The 14,300-nt window shown below is 41.8% G+C and overlaps 2 protein-coding genes across 3 annotated transcripts; both read left to right on the top strand.

Moving 5' to 3' along the window:
* The first annotated feature begins 225 nt into the window (after window positions 1-225).
* On the top strand, window positions 226-5,938 carry LOC131137035 (taste receptor type 1 member 1-like). The gene is made up of 6 exons (XM_058084523.1): window positions 226-938; window positions 1,170-1,476; window positions 2,269-2,994; window positions 3,108-3,314; window positions 3,447-3,567; window positions 4,597-5,938. Exons 1-6 carry the CDS (start codon window positions 757-759, stop codon window positions 5,523-5,525), a joined length of 2,472 nt encoding a protein of 823 aa, XP_057940506.1. The 5' UTR covers window positions 226-756; the 3' UTR covers window positions 5,526-5,938.
* A 521-nt stretch (window positions 5,939-6,459) lies between these two features.
* On the top strand, window positions 6,460-14,288 carry her3 (hairy-related 3). 2 transcript variants are annotated; one of them, XM_058084660.1, is made up of 5 exons: window positions 6,460-6,496; window positions 11,734-11,843; window positions 11,934-12,029; window positions 12,176-12,257; window positions 13,133-14,288. In XM_058084660.1, the coding sequence occupies exons 1-5, from the start codon at window positions 6,463-6,465 to the stop codon at window positions 13,579-13,581; spliced, it is 771 nt and encodes a 256-aa protein (XP_057940643.1). In that variant the 5' UTR covers window positions 6,460-6,462; the 3' UTR covers window positions 13,582-14,288. The 2 variants fall into 2 exon arrangements, with proteins under 2 accessions (XP_057940643.1, XP_057940644.1); XM_058084661.1 differs by lacking the exon at window positions 6,460-6,496 and adding an exon at window positions 6,560-9,000.
* The last annotated feature ends 12 nt before the right edge of the window (window positions 14,289-14,300 follow it).

Genomic DNA, 14,300 nt, shown 5'->3' with positions numbered 1-14,300 from the left:
TACATACATGAAATACTATATTTTCAGAAGTGAAAAATAAACTTACTGATTTTACCAATGACAAATGTTTCTTTGCATAGATATAAGCATTTTCCAACTTCCCTTTTTTAATGTTTAAAATGAAAGACGCCAAAAAAGAAAAGTTATTAATCGATAACTGATTACTTACTTTTAAATGGTTAAATGGTTATCGTCAGATATTTGCTTTAAAACGCAGATCAGCTCGGCTCAAGCTGTGGCATTGAGAACAACCACATATGCTGTGTGTGGGACTTCTTGTCTTTGTGAGAGTGAAAACATGCAGACACTATGTAGCACTTATAATGCGGGAGGAACTTTCGTTGTGTGCGGGTCTGCGTTGGATGTGCGTGCCCTCTGCAACCACTTCTGACTTCGTGGTGGGTGCATGTCGGCCTTGGCACTTCCATAGTTCGTGAATAGCTTGCGCGGACTGTGAGCGTTCGTGCGCACTGATTTCAGCGGTGTTGCCAAGCTGATGGACGAGTGCCGGCATTTTGTTTCCTCTTCGAGCACAGAAGAAGGAGTGAAATACAAAACCTAAGTTGTGGATACGAATATTTTGTTTGTTTACTCTTTGCATACAGATTTGTTAATCGCTCATCCTTGACAGATAGCTTCCACATTCTATTCATGCATCTCAAAGTGCATGGAAATATTCACTAGGGGCTTTGCCTTGAAGAAGCTGCTTATAAGGCAGAGACGAACTATCTTGATGTTCATAGACTTACCTTGGAAATGAAAAGAATGGGGTGCTTTCTTTTGTCTGTGTATCTGATAGGTCATGTTTTATGTCCGTTGGCTCAGTCCCGCTCTGCAGATTTCCACTTAAATGGGGATTATTTGTTAGGAGGACTTTTTGACATTCACACCAGTAGCTCAGTTAGCCACGACAGACCAGAAGCTATTGTCTGTTCCAGGTATGACTTTGATTGTTTTGGAAGCCAGTTTGTGTGTATTCTGTGTTAGAACTTCCAAACTCCAGATAGACTGCAGTGGATTATCATTCAAACCGTCTGTTATTGTGGTTGTAGTTTGCAGCGCCACACCACACTGGTGTGTTTGTGATTGTATTGTTTTAGGGCTGGTAGTGTAAAAATATCGTGATACAAATCCATGCATACTATGTCTAATCTAATCTTTCTCTGCAGTCAAACCTTCAGTGTGCTCAGTTATCGGAGGTTTCAGCTGATGAGATTCTCGGTCGAGGAAATCAATAACTCAACCAAACTCTTGCCCAATGTGTCTCTGGGCTACAAGATATTTGACCACTGCTCAGTTGCGAAAAACTTCCCGGGTATTCTTGACCTCATTTCAACTGATGGCTTGATCCGACCTTGGAGGGAAACGCACCAGCATGTGTCTGCACCCGCCGATGTTGTGGCCGTGGTCGGTCCATTTACAAGCACCGACATCCTTGCAGTGGCGCCGCTCTTCATGATGGACCTCATCCCACTGGTGAATATGACAACCACTCTATTTTTTTCTACCTACACTAATGTTTGAAAATTTAAGTTATTTGGCTTAATAACCAGGCAGATGATTCTCTTCCGAGGGTTTGTTTACCTTTGAAGTTATAAACTTACAGAGCAAGAGCGAGAGCTTTTCTTCGTCACCGTGCTTGCCTATGATCAATTTCAAAACCCGCACAAACATGCCTCAAAATAAATCACAATTCTCAACAGCAGTTACTTTCAAATAATAATAACCGTTACCTTGTTTCTTATAACATTTCACCACACATAATATGTCTATAGCCCTTTTAATGTAAACCACAACAAAATAATGTCCTGCCTGTTTTAAATGCTCATTTTTTCTACACACGATAACCAGCACACAAAGCTTTCTAGTTCTTCCAGAATCTGCACCTATTCAGCTGTTTTTCTTTGGAGTGCTGTGTCCTGTTTCTGCATATGTCCCGCCTTCCATGCTAACTATCCAATGATTAGCCAGCATTTCAGTCACTTGTGTCATTCATGCAACTGACATAGGGTGAAAGACAAACGACAAATTCAATCTATAGTGCGATTGTGAACTGTGTATTGAGTGGGAACTGAATCTCACAACAGCTGTATGACAATCAGCTAAACCATGTGAACCATTACAGGTACATCAATTGAACACTCTTTACGCTTTAAGTCATTAAACCTCAAACTAACGACTCGTAGCATCGTCACATAGTCTGAGACAGAACAGTCAAGCCAATATAGCGATGTGTAAATGACAACTCTTCTGTTATTACTTCCACAGGTCAGTTATGGAGCCGCCAGCTCGACTTTTTCAGAAAAAGCAAAGTATTCGTCTTTCCTGCGCACTGTGCATTCCAATAAAGACACGGTCAAAGTGATTGTATCCATTATGAAGCATTTCAATTGGCGCTGGGTGGCCTTCCTCAGCAGTGATGATGCTTATGGCAATGACGGCCAGGAACTCTTCATCAAGATGATCAAGGACACCCCCATATGTCTGGCGTATACCAACAAGATCAAACAAAGCTCAAATTACTCTGTAATGTTCCAGCAGATTGAAGCGCAGAGGATAACCACTATTGTTGTTTTTGCCCCCAAAATCCCCGCAGAACATCTCATTGAGTCGGCGATACTGGTAGGCGTCACCAACAAGGTTTGGATAGCGGTGGAAACCTGGTCCTTGAGTGAGAAGCTCCCAAAGAGAAAGGATATCCAAAAAATCGGAACAGTTCTGGGGGTGTCTCAGCCTGTGTTGGCAATACCTGGTTTCAGCGAATATATGCTGTCTTCCAAAAAGAAACATCACTCTGACGATGCAGACAGACGGCGGTTTTGCAATCAAGTTTGCAACTGCTCCGACCTGAATGCACAGGACATCATCTCTATGGACCCTTCTTTCTCTTTTGCCGTTTATTCAGCTGTGTATGCCATCGCTCACGCCTTGCACAACGTCTTGCAATGTCATAAGGACACATGTGACAGGAATAATACAGTATATCCACACAAGGTTTGCATCATTTATTATCTAATTGCAGGATATTCTTCTTTGGTTTTCTTGCCTCCTAAAAATGTTAACTCTCCAATACAGCCATAAAATGAAGTGTGTGTGGCCTCCATTAGGTTCTGGCAGAGCTGCAGAAGTCAAACTTCTCCCTTTTAAACCAGAGTATTCAGTTTGATGAGCATGGCGATCCCAAGTTTGGATCTATTTTTATCGTCTTCTGGAATCAGAGGGGTGACATCAAGGAGGTTGGATTTGGTGAATTACTCTCCTCAGGGAACTTTTTCATTGATGACAGCAAAATTCAGTGGCATGGAAATGGGATGGTAAGTTTTTTTTTTCTTGTCACATTTCAAACAAATTGTAAACAAATGTGGCTTCCCCTTTGGAGGCAACAGCCCTTGGAAGTGTACTTCATTTCAATTTATTTAACTGCTGCCTTTTTGTGTCTTGTTCAGGTTCCGACATCTCTGTGCTCTCAGGAGTGTCCTGTAGGATTTGCAAAGAAGCAAGATGGAATTCACAAGTGTTGCTTCACATGTGAGGAATGTCCCAATGGAACCTACATCAACATCACAGGTACAACACCATAAAGACCAGACACATGCAGGGTTGTTTAACCAGCAAATACAACATTTCAACACTCTATGTACCAGATTAATGGTTTCATGATTTCATTTGGTTTGGACATGCATGGGTTTGACTATAAACCACATATTACACATGGTGATTACGAGGTAATCGTAATGGTTTTATTTCATTTGAACATGCATCAGATTACAATTGAGTGCATCCCATAATCAGTTCACAGTTCCACATGTCCAAAAGGAGTAGGAAGAAGCAAAGCTTATTAAATCCTACCCCTCCATCTGGTACTTTTACAATCAGTAACTGTTACATTTGTTCACTTCCTGACTCTTCATCCTTGTATTTAGCAAACATCAACTGCTTGTATTGTTTCTTGAATTGGCTCATCGTTGTGCATTGTTTGAGTTCCTTACTCAATCCATTCCATAGTTTGATTCCACATACTGAAATGCTATGGCTTTTTAACGTAGTCCTAGCATAGAAGTGTTTCAAATGTACTTCTTCCCTGAGATCATATTTCTCCTCTCTTGTAGAGAAGTATTGGATGACATTTTTAGGGAATTGGTTATTTTTAGCCTTATGCATTATTTTAGCTGTTTGAAGATGAACTATATCAGCAAGTTTAAGTATTTGTTATTTTAGAAATAAGGAGTTAGTATGTTCTCTGTAGGCGGCATTATGAATTATCCTTACTGACCTGCTGCTCCTGCTGCCGATACCCATCCCCATAATCCATGAGTGAAATCGGCCGATACTGAGGGTGGAGTGGATATTGGAGTTGAGTTAAAATGAGTTAAGCACCTTGTCAGGTGTAAAAGCAGCTCAAAATTTTACCTTCAAAGTTTAGGAACATGCAAGTATGCTTACCAATAGAGGGTCCACTATGTTTTTTTTTGGGGGGGGGGGCGATTTATAAACAGATTCAAGAGCAATCCATGGATCCCCATGAATATTCCTTATTGTAACTATGTAACTAAAGTAACCAGTTGACTGTCTCGACTCGTCTTGTGTTCACCACAGATGATCCATACAAGTGTGTGGAGTGTAAGGAGACGGAGTGGTCCACAGCAGCCAGTACATCATGCACTCTGCGACAGGTGGAGTACGCCTCATTTCAAGACAGCGGTGCTATACTGATCTTAGCGGCCACCTTGATCTTGCTGGTTCTGGTGCTGGTCATGTGTGTCATTTTTGCCCGTTACTACAACACACCTGTTGTCAAGTCCGCTGGTGGTGTCATGTGCTTCCTGATTTTGGGCTGCCACTGTCTCTGCTGTCTGAGCATTGTCTTCTTCTTTGGCAAGCCCACTGGCCTATCATGTCTCTTAAGGATGTTGCCTTTTTCCTTGTTGTACTGTACGTGCATCGCATGTTTTGCTGTGCGTGCTTTCCAGATTGTTTGCATTTTTAAAATGGCAGCCAAGTTTCCCAAGCTCTACAGCTGGTGGATGACATATCACGGGCAATGGCTCGTCATTTCAGGGACATTTGTGATTCAGTCTCTCCTACATGCCATTGGTGGTCTTTATTCTCGTCCCAAACCATACAATGACACGCAGTGGTCTCCAGACAAAATCATACTGACCTGCGACTTCAATTTCTTGAGCACTTATGGTCCTGTGGCCGTGGTCGTATGTTTGTGCGCACTCTGCTTCATTTTCTCCTACATGGGGAAGGACCTTCCCAAAAATTACAATGAGGCCAAAGCCATAACCTTCTGCTTACTCCTGCTGACCCTCAACTGGATCATCTTTACCACAGCTTATATGCTTTATAGAGGCAAGTATATCCAAATCCTGAATGCTTTGGCGGTGCTCTCCAGCATCTACTCCTTCGTCTTATGGTATTTCCTCCCAAAATGTTACATCATTATATTTCAACCCCACAAAAACACACAGCAGTACTTCCAAGGCCTGATCCAGAACTATACTAAAACAATTAGCCAGTAAGCACCCTTGTTGACACACTTTCTCCATTTCGAACTAGCGTCACTAACCGAGGTTCATTTGCTAACCGAATCAATCAAAATCATCTGCGCTATTTTCTCTTTATTGGTATCACTGCGTTCCACCTCCCATCACATGTTTCACATTGTTTACTGCTGGCATAGTGAAAGTAAACATGTCCAACTGCAAAAGGGGGAACAAAGGGATCGATCAGGAGCGAACTCTTTCACTTTGTCGGGAGCTCAGGAGGACAAGGAAAGAGATTTAGCCGTCCGGAGCTCCGGTGACTGAATTCTATTGATTGATTTATTGTTAATCCAATTCTATTCTGTTTAATATACTTTGAATACATTTTGTAAATCTAATGTCAGTTTGTGAGTCTTTTTTTCCTTCTCATAACAAGAGAGTAAAGAACACAAAAAGGGGAAATTAAATTGGCTTAAAGTGGCCCTTTTGCAAAAGGGCCACTTTAAGCCTCGTTAGGGTGAGGACAAAATTACAGCTGTAGCCTCAGTAAAAATGTTAGTCCTGACTCGAAACTTATTTTTACACTTTAGCATTTAGTTAATATAATTCTTGTCCTGTTTGGCTGCCAACACACAACCCCCACCCCCCTTGTTGGAGCCGAGGGTCAGGTTGCTGCTGCTGTTTCAAACTTTCACTGACAGAATTGAACAAGTTCTGTGGTGGTCCACCTCTTGGGGGCGCTGCAACCGAGTTGGAGCAACCTCTTGGCTGATGATCATCCCAAGAGCCGTGGCTGACCTCTTTCTGTCGGGATGTATTGTACCCTCTCACACCTGGGATGTGGTCCGAAAGAATCCGGACGCTGGATGGCGCTGTCGCCCCGCCTTCGTTGAAAGGAAGCCAACGGAAACATCCACACAAATCAGCTGGCATGGCGTCATCATGTGACACCCCCCCCCCCCCCCCACCACCGATGAAACCTGCTAGCAAACAGTCGAAAGTGTCAGGTATGGAAAACAACTATCTTGGTCAGTTGAATTGTTTAAGAATATAAAAATGTTATACCAAAACAGCCTCATTGAACTACATAGCAAGCTAATTGCTAATTTAGCAGAGCTACAAAAGTCAGCATGACCCATTTAATGGCAGTGTTTTTAAAACAGTCCAATCATAGAAGTTTATATCACAGCCGGACATGTTGCTAAAAGGTATAGAGTTAAGATAACCTTTTGTTTGTTAGTTTCTCCTATTATATGTTGCTTTTATGGTACACTGTTTTGATATCCACACAAGTGGCAACGTAGTTTTGAATGGGGTTGGTATTGTCACGGTGCGGCCAAATGCAGGTAAAAATATATTTTCGCTATGCAGTAGACCGACGTACTAGTATGACCAATTCACACATGTCAAAAGTCAATGCACCAACAAAGGGAACACGCACCCGGCTGAACTAAATACAAATCAACAAATTACCAACAGGTGCGTGTAGGAGATAAAGTGACGGGAACACAGGAAATAGTACAAAATAAAAGCATGAGAGTAGGAACTAAGACTAACAAAAAACAAAAACTGTCGCACAAGAAACGGTGCAGATTGTGACATGTTATAACCCCATCGAGTCATGTTTATAATTCAATGGTTATTGAATTATCGATACTTATAGCACTTTAAGTCGTTAACTAGGTTCAATGGGATTCGTTTGGTATAACATTTATCAATACTCACACACACGCATATTTTGTTTGTGCGTGTGCGCGCGCGCGCGTGTGTGTGAGTTTCACCTGGTGTTTGTCTTCATGCAAAAGGAAAAGGCCCTTTTCCCCCCGGGAGGGGGTTTGTGATCATTCCTGGGGCCTAAATTGGCATTTTGTTGCGGCTATTGACCAGTGTGGATGGGGAGACGGGACGGGGGGGAGGATGTCCCGTGAAATTGGGAACGAATTGGTAAATGGTGCTACTTAGCGTGGCATATGGCTCCGTGGGGGAGTAGCTCACTGCTGACACCAACAAATTGGCGATTTCATAGCAATTTCATACATTCATCCACCACACACGTTGAGCACATGCTAATTGAGTCAACAGCAGGATTGGCGTGATTAAAACAGTCTAGTCAAAAATTATTAGTAGGATGAACTCGTGTGAATAATATATGTGCAACCTAGAACGTTTATGTTAATAATAATATAAACATGTCCGTCTATTTTTTACCTGACCATGCTGGTCTGTGTGCTTTATTTGTAAAGCCTGTGCAATGTAGGTGTATTTGATATTATTATACTTTTTCTCCAAGTTTCCCAATGTTACAATATTCTTAAAAAATATTAAAATAAAATGTAATAAAAAATTAAATAATAAAACAATTAAAATATTCGTAAAAAACACAACTTTTTTACTGCATAAGCCATTTTCTCAAAGCATTAATTCTACGAATATGACATTTCTCGTAAAATTACTGTCGCCTATTCTTGCAATCGCGCACACTACTTCTGGATATATAGTTAGTTATATTTTTGTAGTTAGTTTCACTTTTTAGTTAAAAGGTAAGACGTGCGAATGACATAATATAATAACATTTCAAGTGGGATTTACCATTAAAAACTGATTTGAAAAACAAATTTTATTTTTTTTTCTTGAAAAGAACATTTAAAAAGTGTGTTTTATTGTTGTCAGTGATTTTCTTCTACTATGCGCGGCTTTAACATTGTAACAATGAGTGCACATTGGCGAAATATTTCTTCTGAGTCCAAAAAAAGTAGCATAAGGAGCGAGGAAAATTGAAGGAACGCCCCTGTGTCTTTTCACTTGTATACTTTCAATTTTCCACTTTGCTAGAATAAAAGGGAAGCCCTGGGAAAAACTTGGCGGTGGCGACTAGCCCCCACATATGTGTGTGTATGTATGTATATATATATATATGTGTGTATGGCATCGTCTCTCTTGGTTAATCTTTAGTCTTTTCTCGGCGTTTAAGCCTGTGTGGTGTGTTTAATGTCCTCCAAAGAGCCGTTCGATTAAGTCCAAAAAGAAGCCATGTTCGCACAGCATGATTTCAATTGCACCCCACACATTGCGTTGATGTTTGTGTACTGCACTTTACCGTAGCACGGTGCGTTTATGGGTAATATTTGTGCGTTAGTCATCTGGCTGCTCGCTCCCGGTCTTGTTTTACCAAGACACTGCACCAAAGGGCTGCTGCTTTATTCTTATTCAAATCCCGCTCAAGTGGTTCCGAGTTATTGGCAGATGTTTTGCAATTCAAGGCGCATCAATACCCATGCGCTTTAGTGTTTAACAATGGCGCCCCTCCCTCCTTCTCCTCTTTTCTCTCTCCGTCCCCTTTTTGTCTTTCACTTGAGGGCCAGACAAAGGCTTCATCCTCCAGCGAGTTATAAAGTTACTTTGCAGTCAGTTCATTTGAGGCCTTGAGAGAACCTTAAGCGATGTTAATGTGCGCCTCTGCTCCTTTCATGCTCACACAGACCAACGGCGTCCATTGTGCTTCCAAAGCAAAGTAAGAAGTCTTTAAATAACCCGACTCGCAGTCCATAGAAATTCATGATGCTCATTTCTGTTTGATGTTTGATCAGAGCTGCTGTCGCGTGGCTTTGGCCGAATCCTCTTGCTACGTGTTACTTCTACACTACTATATATTTGTATCATTGTACTACTACGTGCACCTGTTCGAGCTTGCGCTATTTCGGTGCACTTGTTGCGCGCACAATGCGTGCCTTTTGGTCACACCAGTGCAGGCCTAATGCACCTGAATGGAAGGCGGCAAATCGATTTGCTCCGCTCTCGGTGTGCCAAATAGTGGGCCTGCCCACGTCTGCGTGTTGAAACAGACAAAGCAGACATGCATGGGGTACTTGTGTACGGGCATGCATTTGCATTACCCGCAAATATTAACATACGTCACGATCACAGACTATAATAAACACAGTGTTATATTGTTCTCACAGTGTAACTCAAAACCAGCCGTTATTATATGTGTCATGCCCAATAGTGATACACTGGCAGTGATAGGGTGAGGCAATGAGACATGCATCTGTAGTAACCCCTGAGTTTCTTATTATAGGCAATCGATGGAACCATTGGCTTGCAAATGCGCCTCTTTGCTCCTCAGAAGAACATCGTTTATTGCAGCAATGGCGTCATTGCCTCGCTAATTGTTGTTAACAAGTTCCCCAATAGTCCAATTATTACAGCATCTCTCCGGGATCCATGACAAAAGCCCCAAAGGGTTTAATGAATGACCCGCTGTTCAAAGAGGGAACGTTGCACCTTTTTATAAACATGCACTTAACTAGTGGTTTAATGGCGCATGCATTCTCTTTTCCAATTGGGACACAAGTCCCTCATTGCGCCATTCTCATGGATAGATGGCGACCAGGGGGCTTTGAAGTGCAAGGAAACACTCCCTTCCTTCACGGAGGCCTGTGTTATTTTAATAACACCATGCCAATATACTGTAGTCCTTTTACCGAACAACACTCGTTTGAATCACCGAGTAATAAGCGGGGAAATGTCTCCAACAAGACAGGCGCGTCCGTGTCTAAAGCAAGCGTGAAAACCCCGCTAATGTGACGTGGAAAGGGGACAAAAGGCACCACAGAGCCGCCTTTGGGGAGCAGCACTTCTTCCGGATTTCATAGCGATTATACGCGCATCGGTTTATTCCATTACATTTGTGTACTGCAATTATTCAGTGGATGTTACGCAATTAGTGTTCAGATTGCAAGACACGCGTGGGACATTATAATGATAATAATATAGAAATAGTGGTGTTTTGCATAGGAATCACCTTCATACGCCTTTTTTTTGCAAATTAGTAATAAGCGACTGCATACAAATGAAGATATTTTAAATAATGCCAAACGGAAATCGGATCGTTTCTTTATTGACCTCCGAGAGAAAGTCTATTTACTTAGAAGTTCCCTTTCAGTTCCAATTCACACCGAATAAGTAGTAAATTGTTTCAAAGTGAGAGTTATGCAATATAAATAAAGTTTCATTCTATTTCTATCAGTGAACGTCATTTCTAAGTGCAATTATGTGTGCATAAAAAGGCAAAAAGAGGCAACTTTTGCGAAAGAGAAGACGAAAGCACCAATTTTGAACTATGGCGTCCCCTTTAAGATGGTCGGATACTAATGCGCCGCTTCTTTACGCATGGCTTCCATCGCTTTAACACAAACAGTTTGGAGTTGGCAGAAAGTTTTCAATGACGACTCGCGTGATCTGTCCACGTTTAAATCAACCCACGGGCCCCTTAAATGGCTCCCCAAATTAATAATACACCTTAAAGGGCTTCACATTATGAGCCACCTGTTCCCTAAAGGATGGGAGTGACGCCCAAAAGCTCCCACTTGGACTTTTACGCGCGTAAAAGATGCGCACTGTGGGCAGCAGTGCAGTGACTGTTCCCAAGGTCAGTCTTTTCAAGAAGCAGTGTGGAGAATTGCGAGGCGGGGGACAGAGGACAAGGGGCGGCCCACAATTCTCCTCGGTGCCCCCCCGTTCCTCCCCCCACCCCCCAACACCAAGCAGCCCCCAACCGGCCTGGTGCGGAAACAAAAAGACAGGACGCGACGAGTTTATTTTACTTTCAAACTTAAAACATTGACGTTAAATATTGACTGTGCTTTGACAACATTGAAGGTCCCAGTTAACGAATACGATTTGACCTCATCGGTGGTCTGGAGCATGCGCCGTACCATAAAATCGGCATGTAAGTGACACGTCGATAATTATCACGGTGCTGCCTTCGACCTGCTGGCGTGAAACTCCTAAATAAAAGACTCAATGCGGGACTCAAGTAGGAGCAGAACCATAGCCAATTATGTTTTACTTCTGGCCTTTTCACAGTTCACAGCTTTGGCTTTTTCTTTACCCCACACGTTGTTCCTGTTTGCAAAGTGGGAGACATAATGTACATCTATGGAGTGGCTCATTTTATGTTTCACTTGACCGTCTATTCTACTCTATGTGAAATAACATACATATAAATAACATTAAGCTGTATGTTGCAGTGTTGTCCAATTATTTTGCTGACTTTATTCCGGCTACAAAGATAAACAAATAACATTAAATATATACAATGATTCTTTCTTATATGTTTACATTATTCGGACTGAGTCCCCTGTTTTGGCCGTCAAATGACAGTGTGACCATTTGAGTGATGCTGGGGGGTTTACACTGTTTGCATTGATATGGTAATTAGCTGCCTCCTATATATATACACAAGCGTGTGGTCAACTTTCCCATTCCTGCTGTGGAGAAAGAGGGAGAAAAAAAGTGAGAATGGTTGCCAGGACAGACTGCATGGACAAGTCGAACTCCATCACTCCAAATAAGGTATGTCTAAAATGGATGAAACAATCTCAAGGTAACGTTTAACTCTCACTTAGCTTGCCTTCCTTGATGGTTTTATGTTGAACATTGCAGGTACCCAAACCACTGATGGAGAAGAAACGAAGGGCTCGTATCAACAAGTGCTTGGAGCAGTTGAAATGTCTTCTGGAGAGCCACTACAGCAGCAGTGTAAGTACAGAAGGGCATACCACCCAACTCCCACATCACCTCCTTAATAAATAAAATAAGTAATATCTATTTTTGAGTAAAGCAATTTAAACCATTTTACATGCATATAAAGTTCTAATTCTAATGTATGTGTTTTGCCTGGACAGATTTGTAAGCGCAAATTGGAGAAAGCAGACATCCTGGAGCTCACCGTGAGATACTTTAAGCACCTCCAGAAGACGCAAACATGTAAGTCACATGTTATATGATATTGAATACAAATGGTTCTACTTATTATATCTTACTTATTGTGTGGAAATATGGGCTAATAACTATAAAAGCAATCTTCACTCGCTAAATGTACTGCAAAAAAGGTCAGTAAGGATAATGCATAATGCCGCCTACAGAGAACATACTAACTCCTTTTTTCTAAAATCACAAATACTTCAACTTGCTGATATAGTTCATCTTCAAACAGCTAAAATAATGCATAAGGCTAAAAATAACCAATTAGCTAAAAATGTCATCCAATACTTCTCTACAAGAGAGGAGAAATATGATCTCAGGGAAGAAGTACATTTGAAACACTTATATGCTAGGACTACGTTAAAAAGCCATAGCATTTCAGTATGTGGAATCAAACTATGGAATGGATTGAGTAAAGAAGTCAAACAATGCACAACGATGAGCCAATTCAAGAAACAATACAAGCAGTTGATGTTTGCTAAATACAAGGATGAAGAGTCTTGAACCAGTCATGATGTGCTATATATATCACTATATTGACACTTACTATGGTACCCATTATGTCATTGGATGGTCATATCACCTCCTACTTCAGTACGTGACAAAAATAAAATAAAATAAAAAAACCTTAAACTATATTAGGAAAGCAGGAAGTGAACAAATGTAACAGTTACTGATTGTAAAAGTACCAGATGGAGGGGTAGGATTTAATAAGCTTTGCTTCTTCCTACTCCTTTTGGACATGTGGAACTGTGAACTGATTATGTGATGCACTCAATTGTAATCTGATGCATGTTCAAATGAAATAAAACCATTACCATTACCCAATGCTGAATTGACTCTACTTCGATATCTAACCTTACTGATGCATTCTCCAGATCTTTCCACACGTGGGGAACTGTCAGACTACCAAAGAGGCTTCCACAGCTGCCTGGCAAACTTCAACCACTACCTGTTGATGGCTGGCAAAAATGTCACAGACAGAGACCGCCTCAAGTTGGCGCAATTGCGCGGCAAGCTGTGCTTCTCCAGCGCACCGCAGGAAATTTCCAGCACCACGGACAGCGGCCCCGGGCTGCAGGCCATGACGCAGGACTTGGCGAGAAGAGCCGAGGCGGCCAAGTCGGTCCCCGCTGTGAGCGTCCAAGGGGCGTCTCACTTTCTCCCAAGTGAACACGCTCGGCGGCTCTTGCCGAGGACCAACCGGGGTGGGCTTGTCGCAGCCACCTCTTCTAAGGACAACTGTGAAAAACCACCCACTCACAAGAAGTCCACAAGTCCCAGAGAGGTTGGCAGCACTCATGATAAAATGTGGCGACCCTGGTAGAGATGCATTGAAATACATGTTCATAGCAGGTATTCGATTGATTGCACGCTATAGATGTTATTGTTTATATTGTACTTCTATATGTTCCATTTTGTTAAGTTACTAAATGGTATCATCTTCTGCATGCAACCAACACCAACCTCCACAATCCAATATTTTGTCTTTTCAGACGGGTATTTAACAATATTGTATTATTGTCATATAATGCTAATACATACTGTACAGTATATACACTGTACATGTGTATATACATACCATTACATGTGGATAGCTATGTACATGTGTACATAGCTATCCATTTATATGCTAATGCTAATGCTATTTATAAGCATTTTCTATGCTGATTATCCTCACACTCGTGGGTATGCTGGAGCCTATCCCAGCTGAACTGGTGGCCAGCCAATCACAGGGCACATAAAAAGAAACACCCATTCACGCTCACATTCATACCTATGGACAATTTGGAGTCGCCAAGTAACCTCCTCCACCCGTTCCCTCGTCTTGTTTGAAATGTACACAAAATGAGATCGAGTAAAAAAGGCCTAAATAGTCGCCTGTTTGGCGTCTGCACGTACTCTGCACTTCTGTTAGTTGAATTCTGTTGTTGGAAAAGGCACAATTAAAACTTCAAAGTTCAAAAGGCTCCGGACTATTTTTCCCTGCACTGAAAGAGGAAGCTAAAGGGCTCTTGATGGGTTTGGGTACGGTTAAGCTTAGCT

Source organism: Doryrhamphus excisus, chromosome 10 (assembly GCF_030265055.1).
Source record: "Doryrhamphus excisus isolate RoL2022-K1 chromosome 10, RoL_Dexc_1.0, whole genome shotgun sequence".
NCBI lineage: Eukaryota > Metazoa > Chordata > Actinopteri > Syngnathiformes > Syngnathidae > Doryrhamphus > Doryrhamphus excisus.
This window is presented reverse-complemented; position numbering and strand designations above follow the sequence as displayed.

Excerpts from the sequence above, each read along its gene's own strand:
- LOC131137035 (XM_058084523.1), top strand. The coding sequence starts at position 757 with ATGAAAAGAATGGGGTGCTTTCTTTTGTCTGTGTATCTGATAGGTCAT. Across the intron at positions 2,995-3,107 it reads ATACAGTATATCCACACAAG|GTTCTGGCAGAGCTGCAGAA; the intron begins GTTTGCATCATT and ends GGCCTCCATTAG. Across the intron at positions 3,568-4,596 it reads AACCTACATCAACATCACAG|ATGATCCATACAAGTGTGTG; the intron begins GTACAACACCAT and ends TGTTCACCACAG.
- her3 (XM_058084660.1), top strand. The coding sequence starts at position 6,463 with ATGAAACCTGCTAGCAAACAGTCGAAAGTGTCAG. Across the intron at positions 6,497-11,733 it reads CAAACAGTCGAAAGTGTCAG|CGTGTGGTCAACTTTCCCAT; the intron begins GTATGGAAAACA and ends TATATACACAAG. Across the intron at positions 12,258-13,132 it reads CCTCCAGAAGACGCAAACAT|ATCTTTCCACACGTGGGGAA; the intron begins GTAAGTCACATG and ends TGCATTCTCCAG.